Source organism: Vanellus vanellus, assembly GCF_965231255.1.
Source record: "Vanellus vanellus genome assembly, chromosome: 5".
NCBI classification, from domain to species: domain Eukaryota; kingdom Metazoa; phylum Chordata; class Aves; order Charadriiformes; family Charadriidae; genus Vanellus; species Vanellus vanellus.
This window is the reverse complement of record NC_138910.1, coordinates 40,283,195-40,301,201: the sequence shown is the minus strand read 5'-3', so window position 1 is coordinate 40,301,201 and position 18,007 is coordinate 40,283,195. Positions and strand designations below refer to the sequence as shown.

Genomic DNA, 18,007 nt, shown 5'->3' with positions numbered 1-18,007 from the left:
AGTGAATACAAACTAAGCTACGTTACTTCATTTGTAAAAGATGCTACTCTTTAGAGACCTTTAATATGGAGCTTTCTGATGCTGTAGCAAAACAGGAGTTGAAGAAACAGAGTTATATTTATTTTTTTAAGAATCAAGACTAGAAAAAGAGGCAGTTTCTGATCCTGCTTCTGTGGGTTGGATAGACTTTACGCTTAATCTCTTTAGGGACAGACTGATAGAGAAATCCCTGTTCTGTGTGGGAACTTGCTGCTACTGAACTGGTTCTCAAACGGACCTTTGCTGTGGGCACTTTTATTGTCACAACATTTCACTGCCTGGAGCTTGAGGAGGAATACATTTTGAGTACCCCTGTGACATGAATGAAAGTCACTGCAGTGATTTCTTGAGCTCCCCCACTTTTTACCGTTCCCACTTAGTAAGACTGGTCTACTTAGGAAAGGGGCTAGGTGGGTTTTCTTTCTTTTCTGCTGTACAGATCCTGACCACAGATAAAAAAGCTCTCTTATTAAATCTTCTGTTCTATAACATATTCAGAAAGATTTGTCTGGGACTTGCGAGGGCTGCTACTTCCTCTGCTTTACTCAGCAGGGTTACCCGGTGTGGTCTCATTGTATGGAAGGATTTGGTAGGATCTGCTACTATAGAGAGAAATAAGGTTGAAAGAGTGAAAGAGCTAGAAGCAACTGTCACACAAAGTGCTTTTTAAAATCCATTCTTTGGCTCCAATAGTTTGAGGATCCTGTTGAGAGCGCACAGGATAGAATAAGGCCAGAAATCTAACGTTTCTAGTAGTTTATTCAACAAAGAGTGGAATAGGAGTGAAATAGTCTTGTGGTATATTGAGGTTGTTGATACTCATAGACCAAGTTTCTCAGCAGCTGTGCTCATGTAATGGGTTTGGGTAATATTCATGATTGTGCAGTGGTGAACGTCAAACAGAGAAATGCCACAATGAGGTTATAGAAGTTGTCTTAGCATGTCTCCTTGTGGATATAGGTATGGCAGTCCTTATTGTCTTATTTGGTATGTCCCAGCTCTTGTGCCTTCTCCAGCTGCTGAAGACCCATTAGTGCAGTGCCTAGTCTTAGCAAGCAAGCAGGTTTCTTGCAGAAACGTGCGGGGACTTGATTTTGTCTGCTTAGCACACAAGGTAACGTCATGAATTTCATAGTACCTCTGTTATCCCCAAACTTCATGCCAGGTGTTAATTAAGTTCTACCCCTTTGTGGCTTGACTACGAGGTCCAACTTGGTGAGCTGTATGCATATGTTCAGCCGCACCTTAACATCATGAAGAGTGTCATGGAAAATATACAGAATGCACTAAACATAATATTTACCAAGAACTGGAGTTTTGTCAGGTCATAACCGAATTTCTTTGCATGCAGAGACTTCTCAATAAAAGCTTTTTTTTTTTTTTTTTTTGCTTTGCTACCACAAGTTGCAAAATAAATTTTCAAATACATTTAAAACAAGAAAATTCTTTGTTCAGAAAACTGACTGAATTATTTTTACTGAAACTGTGAGGGGAAGAAAAAAAAAGTGATTAGGCCAAACATGATGGGTCACTGCCAAAAGACAAGAAGCATTAGGAAATTCCCAATTGAAAATTGTTTGTTAGAATGGAAAACAACACACAGCCCTGTTGCAGAAGTCACTGTCTTTATTTCTCATCAGGCTATATAAGCCTTGTGTTGTATGTCTGTACTGATTTGGTTACACAAATAATATATGACGCAGAAATAAAATTCTGCCATGAAGAAGTGACCTTAATGTAGAGCAACAGTATGTATCTCACCACTCTCCAATGGGTTTCTTTTACGGCTTGAAATGAGGATTTAATTTAGATTTAATGTTGTTATAAATTAATTATCTATTATTAAAAATGCATTTGTAGAGCTTTAGAAATATGTAAGATGTAGAGTTGTTTAAACCTGAGTGAATGGTTTCTTAATAATTCATTAATATTTAACATATAATAAATCAGAACTAAAGCTTGCAGTCTTACTTCCAATCTACTTGCGTAATGCAGGATTTGTCGCTCTTTCGTACTTAAACAATTTACATGACAAATGTATTTGAGTTTAGACTCCAGCCAAGACTTTATTCTCTGCATTCTGGTTTGCTCACCGCGACCTGTCAGGTGATAAAGGAGCTGCAAGTCTTGCATAAAATGGGAAGTTCTTCATTGGCGTTCTTTAGAATAGTCCACTGGTAGTGGTGTGCGTGTGTTGTAGGTCTGTATACAGTCAAGTCTGCTTAATTAGATCTCTTCAGATCAAAGTTAGTATCTCAAGCTATCCAATCTACTGTAGGTGGGGACTGGTTTTGGTTTTGGGATAGATCTATTCCTTTATTGTATCTGTAAAGTAATCTTCCAAGAATTTCCCACCATGTGTACTTTTCTATTGCCTATTTAAAAACAGTTAAACATTTGCTGGAATGATCAAGCATAGAACACTTGATGCAGATGAGAATTTGTATTTGAAGTCTGCAATTGACATTACCTTTCTTTCTTTTACACACAAAAGTGTACGTTCTACTTGTCAGTTAATTTGCAACAGTTTTTCCAGCATTAGATCAAAAATAGCAGATAGCTTGTTAATGATAATAATACAGTTCACAGTAGATCTTTTTCATTTGTTGCAGAAATGGAAATACCAGCTTTGAATTTGATAAGACGTTTTCCAGTTTCACCAGTGTGTAGCCTGTAAACACAATGGTAAACTAATAAAACAAGCTATAGATTTGAAGGAATTAACAAGCTTCTGTCCTTTGGTGCTGCGTGTGGAAAGTTGTACTGCAGCAGTTACCGAAGGTGGAAGCATTACCACAAATACCAGCAACCACGCAAGAATAGAGCATTAGTAAATTGAGCCATCAGACCAAATTACTTTATCTTACCTTTTTTTTCTTTCCCCCCTGTCATGCTGTAAAGTGAAGTATCAGGGTGGGAAAATGTCATATAAATTACCTGTACCTTTGGGCTTTTTGTATGAAGAGTTTCAAATAACTACGTTCAAATTGTAGTGGGAAAGGAGGCCTAATACTAAACTCATTTCCCATCCAATGCTCTGTCTCTGTTAGTTCAGCTTACTTTGCGCTTCTTTTCTGTAAACTAGAGGCATTTTGCCTCTTTTCTACCTCGTTATAAGGGTAGTGCATAGAGTTGAATAAGAACGTAGACCCTGTACTTTCAGAGAGACTTGAGTGTTTTCTCAGGACTGTGTGTTAAAGAGGCTTTAGAGAAGAGCCACCAGGCATAATTAAAGCTTTGGATGTTGTGCCTTGTAGTGAAGAAATTTGGGAGCTCAAACAGCTAAAGCTTATTTTGGCTGAAAGTGAAAGTGTAGAGCCTGATCATCGTCTAAAAGTACATATGTAAGGAACAAAAGTTTGCTGAAAGATGGCGCTAGTCTAGCAGACTGGAAAAGAGGGTAGGGTGTCTGTCTGCCTGCCTCTGAGATTATTAAATGGATGAAATCTGAGGGAAGACACATTCAAAGCAGCAAAATGCCAATGCATTTCTAATGAGGATTATTAATCCCTGGAATGATTTTTCTTGGTAATATTTTATTCTCCAATGCTAGACTTGTAAAATAAAGGCTGGAACTTCCAATCAACCTTTTAAGTAAGACGTGAACTATTTTCTCAAATGAATGGTCTTAGACTCCCCATATTCTGCCTGTGACATAGTCTGTCCATTAGAAACACAGGCCGTCAAAACAATATACTTGTTACTCGTCTCTTAAAATGCTTGCTTGGATTTTCATTTCTTGTTTTTATTTTACTCACTGTTCCATTTTAGCTTGTAGTTGTCTACTTGTAGTAAACCCAATGATGGCAGGGGGGTTAGAACTCAACGGTCTTCAAGGTCCTTTCCAACCTAAACCATTCTATGATTCTGTGTTCACATGTGACTGAAACATATTTTATTGGATGCAGGGGGAAACACAGTGACTAAGGATGAGGAAAAGGCTGAGTTACTTAATGCCTTCTTTGCCTTTAATAGCAGGACTAGTTGTGTGTTGGGTACCCAGCCCCTTGAGCTGGAAGACAGGGATGGGGAACAGAATGAGATCTCCATAATCCAAGAGGAAATAGTCAGTGATCTGCTGCGCCACCTAGACATACACAGATCTATGGGGCCAGATGGGTTACACCCAAGAGTGTTGAAAGAGATGGTAGATGTGCTCATCAGACCACTCTTCATAATTTATCAGCGGTCCTGGCTAACCGGGGAGGTCCAAACAGACTGGAGATTAGCAGATGTGATGCCCATCTACAAGAAGGGCTGGAAAGAGGATCCGGGGAACTACAGACCTGTCAGTCTGACCTCGGTGCTGGGGAAGGTTATGGAGCAGATCATCTTGAGTGCCATTACATACTATTTACAGGACAGCCAGACAGTCGGGCCCAGTCAACATGGGTTCATGAAGGGCAGGTCCTGCTTAAGGAACCTGATCTCTTTCTATGACGAGGTGACACATTTGGTGGATGAGGGAAAGGTTGTGGATGTTATTTACCTGGACTTCAGTAAAGTCTTTGATACTGTTCCCCACAGCGTTCTTATGAAAAAAACTGGCTACCCAAGGCTTGGATAGGTGTACACTCTGCTGTATCAAACACTGCCTGAATGGCCAGGCCCAGAGAGTGGTGCTAAGTGGAGTTAAATCCAGTTGGCAGCCAGTCAAAAGTGGCCTTCCCCAGGACTCAGTGTTGGGGCCACTCCTGTTTAATATCTTTATTAATGATCTTGATGAGGGGATTGAGAAAACCCTCAGTAAGTTTGCAGATGACACCAAATTAGGTGGGAGTGCTGATCTGCTTGAGGGTAGGACGGCTCTCCAGAGGGACCTGGACAGGCTGGATTGATGGGCTGAGGCCAATGGTATGAGGTTCAACAAGGCCAAGTGCTGGATCCTGCACTTGGCTACAACAACCCCATGCAGCGCTACAGGACTGGGGAGGAGTGGCTGAAAAGCTGCCCTGCAGAAGAGGACCTGGCGGTGTTGATTGACAGCTGGCTGAACATGAGCCAGCAGTGTGCCCAGGTGGCCAAGAAGGCCAATGACATCCTGGCCTGCATCAGGAATAGTGTGGCCAGCAGGGCTAGAGAAGTGATTGTCCCATGGTACTCGGCACTGGTGAGGCCACACCTTGAGTACTGTGTTCAATTTTGGGTGCTGCAGTATAAGAAGGACCCTCTGGAGAGGGTCCAGAGAAGGGCAATGGAGCTGGTGAAGGGTCTTGAGAATAAGTCTTATAAGGAGTGGCTGAGGGACTAGGGGTTGTTTAGTCTGAAGAAAAGGAGGCTGAGGGGAGGTCTTGTTGCTCTCTACAGCTTCCTGAAAGGAGGTTTTAGCGAGGTGGGTGTTGGTCTCTTCTCTCAAGTAACAGGTGATAGGACAAGAGAATATGGTGTCAAGTTGTGCCGAGGGGGGCTTAGGTTACACATTAGGAAAAACTCTACACTGAAAGTGTTATCAAAGACTGGAGCAGGCTGCTCAGGGAAGTGGTTGAATCGCCATCCTTGGATGTATTTAAAAGCCATCTAGATATGGTACTCTGGGACATGGTTTAGAAGTGGGCCTGGTAGAGTTGGATAATGGTTGGACTTGATGATCTTAAGGCCTTTTCCAGCCATAATGATTCTATGATATCCTGTAGGCTTGAATCAGCCATTGGAAAGTTTTCATTTCAGTGGGTTCTGTATTAGTGGGAATTGCTTTGTTTGATTGACTAACCTTCCTTAAAGAAAATGTGTAAATTTCAGGAATAAATCTTGGCTGGTCTGGCGGGGGTGAGTAAAAAGTATTCTTGCATTAAAAATGGACCGCTAGTTGTTAATATGCATAAGTCTCAATCACAGTAAGAATAATAGACAAAGAACAGATTGAAGAGATAATATTCTAGCTTTAAAATAGTCCCATCTCCAGTAGATGTGTTTCCCTCCCTTGTGGCAGCGATATCCTCTGCATGTAAATGACTTGGATGTAGGCTAAGTTCAGTGCTGTTGTACCACTTCAGTTTTACGTGAACTGTCTCTGGTCTGATTTCCTGGATCAACCAGTAGATCAGGCTCCGAATTCCAAACGTTGGGATATTTGAGTCATCTTTTAATCAATGGATTTTTAAAATAAGGGAGCTCTTTCCCTTTCCAGGAAAATTCCAGTGAGAAAAAGGCAATTACTAAGAAAGCAAGACAAAACCTATAGCTGTAGCATGTTTGTATGTATTCTCTCTAGCTGCTTTCATCAACCTTTTTGTGCTCTTCTCACTTAAACACTTCAAATGCGTATGTTTTTGAAGTGGGATCAGAGGTAATCCCTCTCTTCCTTATGATAGAGGTGGGAAAAGAAGGTATCTGAGCCTTCTCTCTCCTTGGTTTTTTGTTTTTTTTTTTGAGCCCTTCTGAGCTTCAGAAGCTGTGAGATCTAAAAGGCAGAAAAGATCAGCAGGATCCACTGTCTGCCAGAGAGCCTGGTACTTAGTTTTGGGGCTTTGGTGGCAGGGGGAGAGGAAGGGGTTTGTGGCTGAAAGAGGAAAGAGATTTGAAATTTTTTTTTTTTTTTAAGCTGGATCACTATCTCCCCAGATGCTTGGCCTACTCTGTTCTGGGATTTTAGCAGCTATTGGAAGACAAGTATTTTTAATGTTTGGAAGATGCATAGATAAGGTGGTATCCACAATAAATTCTGGAATGTTCTATCATACTGAAATTTGGGAGAAGGAAGAGCTGTTTTACTAAATTATCGTTTGCCTTTATGTGGGCCATACTGTACTGCAAAATAATCATAATAAAACAGCTGTTGTAGAGTCTAGGTTACTATGAGCAGTATCCTCACCATGGACACAAGCTGTTTTTCTAATCAAGTCACATCTGTGACTATCAAGATGATAGGAGGTTACTGTGTATGTAGACACAAAAAAATCAGCGGTAGAGCTGAGAACAGAAAATGAACATAATATTCACAAAGACTGGTTTCCCTTGGCTCGCTTTTCAGCCGATGAAGTGAAATAGATTCCTTTGAGTGGCTGTGGATATGGAGGAGAGGACTGAAGGTGGGTGGGTTCAGAGCTTCTAAGTTGAACTTTTTTTTTCTGAATGGCCTCTGGGGAAATGCTGGCAGTGGGATGATAACTAGAATTAAGAGGAGTTGCAAGATACACCAGAGTTTCTCTCTGCTCCAGTTGGTAATATAAGAACTACTGGGAGATGACTGATAAGTTACTGACATAGAAGAATTTTTGTGCCTATTATCGTATAGGAGATGATCCTGTATAAACTTTATGTCAGAAGGAGGATCTCAATTTTATGTGAGTGTTTTTCCCCATAATCAAACGGGATTTTCTAATGACTGATATAATTTGTGTAGGGCATTTAGATGGAATGCTCTCCTTGTAAAATAATTGTGATAAATCCAAAAGCGGCATCGGCATACTCAGAAATAAATTCCTTGAACCCTGCTCTTTATCTGCCTTGGATTTTCCTTGATATTTATGAGCACTGGCTGCATTTATTCCCTGCTATGCTCCACAAAGATAAATTCTGCATATTTAGAACTCAAATGAGGAGTAGCTAAAATGTATGTTGAAGTTAATAGCATCGTGGCCATTACTAGTATTCTAATAAATGTCTCAAAGGCCATAATCATATATACATTTATACCAGTGCGGAATGGAGTGTTACAATGTTGAAGTGTCACTATTTTGATGTAGACTTTGAAGGAAACGTTTTTAATCATATGTGTGTGTATATACGTATGAATGTATGTAATGCATGCACAATAAATGAGTGCATATTTCCAAACACATTCTTCCATAAATCCTCTGTGCGCTCTAACTTTAGTCTCAGACTTAGGTTCAAAAGATGCTTTAATGCCACCACTTGTTAAAAAAAACTCAGCTGAAACCAAAGTAAGCTCTACATTTATCACAAAACAAATTATTGGATATAAGAAACTTGAAAATCGGGAACATAGTGTGACAGTTCTGTTCTCATCAGTTTATCATGTCCCATTTTGGTTTGATCGTTGTTCCCCCCACCCACCCCCCGCCAGTGCCAACGCTTTCTCTGCTCACTCACGTGAAGAGGCTTGTTCGCCTTGGTGAGATGGCTCATGGGAGTGTAGAGGCAGAGCTTGACCAGATGTGGTCTCACAGAAGTTAGGGCTCTCTTTACATTTCTCCTTTATGAGAACAGATTCTGTACATTAAAGTCATAAATCATAGAATGGTTTAGGTTGGAAAGGACCTTGAAGATCATCAAGTTCCAACCCTCCTGCCGTAGACTTCATAAAGACCTCAGAAGGAGGGAATCTGGGACAGAATCTCAGACTTGATCCCCAAATGCAGTCATAGAAGTTTCTCTACTGTGAAATACTCCTGGAGCTTGTGAAAGCAAATGTTCGTTGCCCGATATGATTCAAAGCTGGAACAGGAAAGAGTTAAGTGTTCACAACCACTTAGACAAAAAAAGTTGTTCTGTGCTCCTTAAATCTTCTGAAAGATTACTCTCAGGAAAGACTGGCATTCCAAAAAACAATCGGGAGGGGCAGGTATAAAAAGAGAGATCAATGCATTTTCAAAAGAGAGATGATGACTTGTGAAGTAAAGTAAAAATGAAGGGCATGGGGTGGAGAAACCTTCCTCTCCCAGCTCCTTAAAGGTGGGTAAACCACCTGTGCAGTCCTACAGGAAAGATTTTTCTTAGTCGTGTATGGGTTTGGGTGTTCCATACGTTGAATAGCTCAACTTCAGCAAACGCTTAACTGGAACTTAAGTGAATTACAAGCACTTTCCATCAGTGGAATCTGGACAGTGTTTAAAAAAATAGAGAAAGAAGAGCACAGTATTCAAACAGGTTTACTCCTGATGGTTATTTAAAATACTCCTGAACTTTTCTTCCTGTTCTCTGTTTTTTATTATATGATTTATCAACCAGCTGAAATGAATTTTGCTGTGTTCTGTACCAAATTTGAGTACCAAAAATTTTAGAAAGCGAAGTAGTGCATGTCTAATTTATCGTGAATACATGTCCTCAGAGATCCAATTGTTTTTTCCAAACTCTAGAGTGTACACCGATCTACATAATTATTTGTTAACTGTAAAAAAAAAAAAAAACGGTGTGCATTAGACCGAATCAAGCTGCCACATCAAATGTTAATGGGTTCCTATTACTACTGACTGCAGTATTCACTCGTCTGTGCAATCACTGGTGGAGCAAAGCTGAGAGTAGGTTGAAACAATTTCTGAGCCATTTAGGCTCGAGTTCAGCCTTCTGCTTGAGGAAGTTGTACAGGATGTAGGGTGAAGGTAATTGGCCTGCCCCTGTCTGCTAGAACCTATAATAGAAACCAAAATGTAGCAATGAAGAAAACATTATAAAAACTTGCCCTGAACACCTGCTGCAGAGTGAAGGAGTGTTCCTGCTCAGTTTCAATGGCCAATTTTATGCAAGGTTTTGTATTCTCTATATGACCCAGCTCCCACTGAATGTTTTGGCTTCCTGCTGATTTAATATGGGCACTGCCTTGTATTTTTCCAGGTTCTCAAGTGATGTAACATGCTCTGCCTCAGACTGTGCTGCTCTGAGGTTAATGAATAGAAAGCAGTGCCACCAGACAAAGCAGTCTCTCAGCATATAATGTCATACAGCAAAATGTGCTTTATGTTTCTTGTTGAGAAAACTGTGTTTTCTTATTTATAATTTCACGTACACAGATATAATCGTAGAGCCAGTTGACTGCAACCGGTTGCAGAGAAGCCAGCTGAGTTTATTGCTTCTAACAGGCATGCTTTATGCAGAGAAGAACTCTGTGCTAATGTTGATGGTTTTAGTTTCGGAGCAGTCCATCAGCGCCCATGGTCATTACAGGTCTAGTTTTCTTTATTTAAAGCAAAATACTATTCTTCCCAAAGAAAATGGGAAATATGACAAGTTTATAAAGAGGATTGTTCTTTTACTTGATGAACTGGCTTCACCCGTGAGGCCAGTCTAGTGGATTTAACTGGCTTTCTGTCATGCATAAATCAATCTGTATTATATGGGGCCTGACTTGGCATAATTTACAAGGAACGTTAATCTGTTTACATAAAGCACAAGCCTCAAAACAAAGTCACTGTGCAAGTTCTTAACAATAGCACTCCTTCTTTATATTGTGGTAGAAGAGAAAAATCTCTGCCTCAAAATACCAGGGGCACAAGAGATGTCAGAGGAGCTTTTAATTTTTATAGGGAAAGAAGCCCACGAAAGGCCTCTGTATTGATACTGTAATCCCAGAGATTTCAGAATTTACTCCCAGTCAGCTGTATTAATGGGGAGTTAAAATTGAGAGTTCTTAGTAAGTTATGGTGAAAACATAACAGAAATTTGTTCTCCAAAATCAAGCTATTCAGATTTAAAACTAGTTTCAAAGATGGCATAAATTTATAATCAATACATAATAATGTCTAGAATTCTAGGCTATATTCATTTTCAAAGCTATACTTAATATTTGTTTTCTTTGACCTCATTTATTTTGCTGAGTGAAATGAGGAATCCTACCTTTTTAAAAATAGAGGCACGAGTAGGGGACACTTACAACGTAAGGAATGTGCGTAATATATTTGTTTGCATCTTGTTGGCATTTTGTTCTCATTAAACACTCTGGTAACCAAAATATGTGCAAACTTTCAGTAAATGGTGTCACCGTACATTAAACACTTTGATGTATCCTCACATCACAGCTGCTCTCAACAGCACGTCTTGGTTAGTGGTATACTAGAGGAAGAAGAAGATGTGTACGCTGTCAGTTAGAGGCTGCAAGTTTCTGTTCTGCACATGTTCTTCTCATTTGTCAAAGCTGGTGAAAAAACTTTGAGCATACAGGTAACTTGATTATAGTGATCTAGTAATGTCCTTAAATACTTGCTTGAGGAACACTTCAGTATAGGAATCAGTGTGGGTAAGGGAAAAGCAATTTTGACTATAGATATCCGTTTGTCAGCATTAGCCTTGTCCAAAGTGAAAACTGTGATATTTAACTGCTGAATGGACCTAGACATAGACTGCAACATCGTGGTCATTTTGCAGATTAAAAAGTTGTGGCTAGAGCTACCTGCCACCAGAGTTTATAACTACAGCTTGTTGAGAGCACAATGGAATGCAGTTTGCCCATATCTAGGTGAAATGAGGAATTGTGATATCAGCTGTGAGTTAAAATTTCTGTTTTCCCATGATAAAAAAATCCTAATCTGTACATAAATGGTGACATTTGTCATTGTTCAAACACTCTCAGATTAGGTGGAGAAAGGGGGAAGGGAGCCTTGTTCTTGAAGAAGAAAAGCGTGAAGCAAAGCACATCTTAATATGAATAACAGTAGTTGAATTCTTCCTACCCCTGGGGAGCAGTTTCATGAACACCGGGCACTCTGGAAGTTGTGGTTGTAGACCTCTGCCAGAGGAGCGCTGCACAGTGGAGAGAAGCTATTAAAACATACGCAAATTTGCTTCCCAGTCTGATTGTTTATCTTGTATATTTTAAATACTAAGATTATCATTCCAGGGTTAGCAGAATCCATTAGATCTCTAAAAGTGCAGCTTCAAAGTCAGCTGAACTCCCCACTAATGGAAGGGGTGAGGAATGCAGAATGTATGAATTGTCCATCAGGAAAAAATAATGCCTTGATAATGAAAATTTGCAAGAAGCTACTACTTAGCAAATATTCAAGGTTGTAATGAATCCTGTTTGGCTGTATAGATAAAACTCAAAGGAGGGGAAGGTGGGAAAGATTGAGAGAGGAACTTAAAGCCCTCTAACAGCTCTGCTTCAAAGCTCAATTTATTTACATAACATATTAGGTGGATTAATGCCAAATAGAAAAACAGGTGTTCTTTCGCAGCTTTAGTCCATGGACCACAATTCTGTTTCCTTTCCTGCTTCTGCACTCTCCAGTCAAGAGTATGAGACAGTGGACTAATCTAAATCAGTAATTAAGGTTTAATACATGGTCTCAAAGCACTGTGGGAATTGCAGATGTTCTGATGTTTTGGAGTGGATGGAATGATGCGAGGCCCCCTGTTGAGCATCCTTGTCCATCTTGGAATACTAACTTTGAACTTTTTGTCTCTATTTTGGTGTGTGGGAGTGGGTGTTATGTGCTTCTAAATATGGAAATGCAGTACATGTAAAAAGAAATATATATTATTTATTTCTCCTAAGGGAATACTAGAATCTTACTTTCAACTTTTAGCCACAGATACACAGTTTCCGGTTTAAAAGGCGGGATTTTTCACATATTGTGATTTTTTTCCCTCCCACTGCCTCCCCTGCTGCTGCCTTTTACAGTCATTAATTGGATACTCTGTCCTCAGCTGAAGGAGGTGTGGGGGACAGCAAATTAATTATATAGGGCTGAATTATGATTGTCACGTAGAGCCGCCAGGTACTTGTAGGCTTTCCTCACCACTTCGTGGTGATTCAGGGCCATATTTCTTGGACTGCTAAGTCTATTTTGATGGGCATAAAGTCCAGAAACACCTAGCAAAGATTGTTTTCATCCTCTGGGGTAGATTTTGAGCATGTAAGGAAAGTGGTGGCTGTATCGGTAGTTTCCTGTTGGGTTCGTGATGGAGCTGAAAGAAATGTAAGCTGGGATTGACTTTTGGCTGTCCTATTATTTATGCTGGATGGGCAGGACTGATATGGAACTACCTCTGTTTGCCTTTTCGAGCCCTAAGAGAGACATGGGGTCTCCATGCTTTTAAAAATGACTTCAACAAAATGGGGTTTGTTGATAGTTAAATTTTTGTCTTTGCATCAACATTGCTTCTGTTAACTGTCATGGAGTTATTTTTAAGTGGGCAATACTCTGAGGTGGGCAAATGTAGCGAATCGCGTTCACAGAGGTGGTTGTGGGACAGTAATGTAACAAAAATGTGAGTGGATTAAGCCCTTAATGCCAATAGAGATAACAAGATTTGCGTGTCCAGGTGTACGTGAAGCTGAACTGTTGGTTAAGTGCATGTGCAAAAAAAGGATTAGATTAAAAAAACAAAATGAGAGAAAGGTTTCATGTCTTCAGCAGCATCTCTTACAGTGCCACCTTGCAGGGATCCATGTTAAACAACCTTAACAATTATGTAAAAGAAAGGTAAACAGCATGTTAATGAAATTCATGAGGGTATTAAATATAAAACACTGCAAACATGAAAATAGTAGAGAAATGATACAGAAGACTTGAAGATGTTAGCAAAATAGATAGAAAAGCAAACTCAGCCTAATGAACATAAGTAAAAATAACCTAAATGAGGTAGGTGACACCCAGAAAACTGGGCTTAGAAAATAATCTATGCGTGGTTGGAAACAACAGTGAACTGCACTGATAATACCAGAAAGCAGTGACTTGTCATTTGGTATTGCAGCAAATAAAACACATGATTGTTGACTTTGGGGCTTAGCTAAGTAGCAGAGTGAGGAGATGCTGTACAGTATACAATCGCATCCATTTAGGTCTGTTGATGTCTGTGTCTGTCACGATCTTTACGCAAAGGTAGTGAACTTTTGAGTGAAGGAAGCTGATCGCTTCAAAATAAAAAAATTTCTGCGTTACAGTTATTTGTTTAGCATTTAAATATTTTTTCCCCTCACACATTGTATTATTCCTCTTACACTTCCTTTTTAAGCTTGCTTAATATTGTCTTTATACAGTACTTTGTGAAAATTCAGATATAATATGCGATTACAGCATATTTCACATTAATGACTAAATGCCTGTTTGGTGAAGTTTTTGAAAAATATTTGCTTTTTTTCAATTCACTACTAAAATAGATTAGGACTTTATAAGAAAGTCAATGAGAGTTGGCACAATGGATCATAAAGATTCATTTGAACCCCTACCCCTATACTCTATAACAAGAAAAGGGCTCCAAGGAATTTGTCATTTCATTTTATTTTCTTCGCTACTCATTATGTCTCCTTTGAACCTGTTTCCTTATAATCATCTACCATGTAAATATTGTTTGGACTATTTTTAGTGTACACAGTACCATAAAACCAATTATTTATTTTGACAGCTGTTATGATAGTTATCAATATGCACTTTAAAGCTGAGAGATCTCCTGACTCTTTTGTCAGTCTGTGGTTTAGTAGTGTTTGTTAAAAAGTATGTGATTGTTCTGCTCAAGAACTTTAGTCAGTACTAGCTCCACAGAAGTCTTTGGATGTCCAGTATTTTTCATAATTGCCTATTAAAGAGTTTTGTGCATCAGTATCATGGAAAGCACATGCAAACAAAGAGGAGCATTGTTTTGGATGGATAATCCAGGTCGTTAAATCTAAGCTCTGCACTCAAAATCATCAGAGTAACGAATGGGATTATGAAGGAGAATGTGTCTTATGGGCAAACTAGGTGAAGGAGGAGTGTCTCTGCGTGAGGAGTAAGTGGTACTGGACTTGTATTTCCCAAACATCATAATCCATTTCACAGCCAGACAACATTCATCTTCCTTTATGTGCAGGCTTTATGGTTTCCATTGTAAAGTCTTTGAACTATAATAGGCCTTACAGTGTTGTGTAATGTTAATATGTTTTCCCTGGGCAAAGGTGATAGTGGTGCTTTAAACACAGTGCTTTAATAACTAGATGTGGGAGAATGAGGCTTTTTCTCGGTTAACATGAACTGAGTGGCACAATAGGATTGGATCTGGAGGATGAAATAGGTAATGGTCCCAATGTCTAGGCTATGTTTGCTGCAAGGTATTCTTCTCTGGATTAGCTCTAGTTGGACCTTAATGCCAATTAGAGGTTGGAGCATGTTAGGTGCACTTCAGAAATGTATCTGAGGACTGGAGGAAAGCCAATGTCACTCCAGTCTTCAAAAAGGGCAAGAAGGAAGACCCAGGAAACTACAGGCTGGTCAGCCTCACCTCCATCCCTGGAAAGATGATGGAACAGCTTGTTCTGGGTGTCATCTCAAAGCACCTGGAAGAAAAGGTTATCAGAAGTAGTCAACACGGATTCACCAAGGGGAAGTCATGTCTGACTAATCTGATAGCCTTCTACGATGGCGTGACTGGATGGGTGGATGAGGGAAGGGCAGTGGATGTTGTCTACCTTGACTTCAGCAAGGCTTTTGACACCATCTCCCACATCATCCTCACAGGCAAGCTTAGGAAGTGTGGGTTACATGAATGGACAGTGGGGTGGATTGAGAACTGGCTGACAGATAGAGCTCAGAGGGTTGTGGTGAGTGGTGCAGAGTCTAGTTGGAGGTCAGTAACAAGTGGTGTCCCTCAGGGGTCAGTACTGGGTCCAGTCCTGTTCAATATATTCATCAATGACCTGGATGAAGGGATAGACTGTACCATCAGCAAGTTTGCTGATGACACGAAACTGGGACGAGTGGCTGACATGCCAGAAGACTGTGCCGCCTTACAGTGTGACCTGGACAGGCTGGAGAGTTGGGCAGAGAGAAACCTTATGAAGTTCAACAAGGGCAAGTGTAGGGTACTGCACCTGGGGAGGAATAACCCCATGCATTGGTACAGGTTAGGGGCTCACCTCCTGGAGAGCAGCTCTGTGGAAAGGACCTGGGAGTCCTGGTGAACAAGATGACCGTGAGCCAGGAATGTGCCCTTGTGGCCAAGAAAGCGAATGGCATCCTGGGATGCATCAAGAAGAGTGTGGCCAGCAGGTCAAGGGAGGTCAGCCTCCCCCTCTACTCTGCCCTGGTGAGGCCACATCTGGAGTACTGTGTCCAGTTCTGGGCTCCCCAATTCAAGAAAGACAGGGGTCTGCTGGAGAGGGTCCAGAAAGGGTATGAAGATGATTAGGGGATTGGAACATCTCTCCTATGAGGAAAGGCTGAGGGACTTGGGTCTTTTTAGTCTGGAGAAAAGACGACTGAGGGGGGATCCTATTAATGCTTCTAAATACTTAAAGGGTGGGTGCCAGGGGGATGGGACCAGTCTTTTTTCGGTGGTGCCCAGTGATAGGACAAGAGGTAACGGGCACAAACTGGAACATAGGAAGTTCCATCTCAACATGAGGAGGAACTTCTTTACTTTGAGGGTGGCAGAGCAGTGGAAGAGGCTACCCAGAGAGGTTGTGGAGTCTCTGACTCTGGAGACATTCAAAACCCTCCTGGACACCGTCCAGTGCAACCTGTTGTAGGTGACCCTGCTCTGGCAGAGGGGTTGGACCAGATGATCTTCAGAATTCCCTTCCAATCCTGACCATTTTGTGATTCTGTGTGATTCTGGTTGGTATCTGAACTGAATCCAGGCTATGTGCTTTGAGACCTCTCTGAACCAAACTGCAGTGACAAGGGACAATTAGGACAATTTAGAGAGGGGCTTCAAAACAGCTCTCAGTGTAGACACACCTTAATATACCAAACCAGGTTACGTGGCACTGCTTCCCACTGCTCAGCTTTGTGGTAAGGCATAAAAAGAAGAATAATGGGTCAGAGATATCAATTTACTATTTCTGTGGGAGTATCCTTCCTTTAAATTTTCAATAGCGGTGTAGTAGGTTTTTATTAATAGGCCATAATGTATATTTCATCATCATTCAGTCATATCCAAGGAAGGCTGTTAAAGCATAGCAGTCTTGACTATAGTTAACCTATTTCCTGTAGTTACCAGGCAGTGGTTTCAGCACCATTTATACTCTGCAGTTGTGACACTGTCTCTTTTTACCCATCTTTTCAGCTACTGTCCAGCTGATGTTGGAGGGATGTTAAATGCTGTGTTTATGCTAATAAGTTGTTGGTATTCTATGAAAATACCTAATTTAAGGGTTTAGTTTGGAGGCTGCTACCCACCCTTTAGAGACGGAGCAGGGAGAGAGAGCAAGGAAACTGAGTCAGAGCACCTATCGCTTTGACTTTTTCTTCGGAGGGAATCTGCTTCTCTCCACTGACTGTATAGGGGATCTCCAAATGAGGGCACCAATGTCAAACAGTGACTCTGAGTCTCTTTGTTTTGTGCTTGTATAGTATCTACCCTGATGCCAGCCTACTATATCTTAATCACTATGGAAAACTATATTGGTAATTGTAGCTTATGTTGCTCAAGATCCTGGAAAGCTGAAAGGAGTTACAAGGAGTAGTGGGGGGACAACAGGTCTTGTGCAAAAGCTGAGCCTGTGCATTCGCTTGGCATTGTTCACAGGAGTTTTTTGGCTCCAGCACACCAGTCTTTTGGTCTGGGATTTGATTGTGCTGAAAAACCACAGCAAAACCAGACAGCTGCAACTGTAACCCCCAAACAAAATGTTTTTGTGTAATAGTAATGAACCAGGAATTCCAAAAAGGTGCATGCTCCTAATCATGAATTACGTTGTTCATGTATAAATATAATCCACTTGAGGAAGGTGTATGAGAATGATGCCTCCAGATTTGTCTGTGAAACACCATGTTTGAAGTTGCCTCTCACTTCCTAAAAGCGCAAGCCCATGAGTTAATCAGGATGGAGCCAAAGTGTAAGCATAGTTAAAGCTTTTGCAAGGAAACTGCAGATACTTATATCCTCATTTTGCCATTGCAGATTTGCGTTTGCCATTAAAGTGCATGTTGTATCTCCTTGTCCACACAACTCTTCACATATGCATGGCAGTTTGAAAAAAGTAGAATTGGTATATTGATTAAAACCAAGAAAAGTCATACCATGTGTTAATGTGTTTCCCCTGACTTCCCATTTGGACTGACTTATAAATTCTGGTCCTAAGATAGTTAATAAGCTTTCTAAGTGATTGTGTTTTATGTACCCAACCATTCTTTGGTCTCTAACTCTACCTAAAAATAAAGTCTCTGATTCTGATTGCTAGAACCCCTCTGATTGCTGCGGGAGTTATTGGTGGCCTCTTCATCATCGTCATTGTGGGCCTAACATTTGCAGTGTATGTTCGGCGCAAAAGCATTAAAAAGAAGAGAGCATTGCGAAGATTCCTGGAAACTGAGGTGAGAGTGTGCTTCTCATAGAATACTTGAAAAAAATATGCAGAGCTGTTTTGCTTCTA

General features: G+C 40.5%; 1 protein-coding gene across 1 annotated transcript in view; it reads left to right on the top strand.

Moving 5' to 3' along the window:
• Positions 1–18,007, top strand: part of ERBB4 (erb-b2 receptor tyrosine kinase 4) — a gene marked incomplete at its 5' end in the record, with an annotated part of 657,878 nt that overhangs the window by 505,742 nt on the left and 134,129 nt on the right. The window contains one exon of the mRNA XM_082483856.1: positions 17,816–17,948. Coding sequence (XP_082339982.1) covers positions 17,816–17,948 — 133 coding nt within the window. The remainder of the gene's footprint in view (positions 1–17,815; positions 17,949–18,007) is intronic.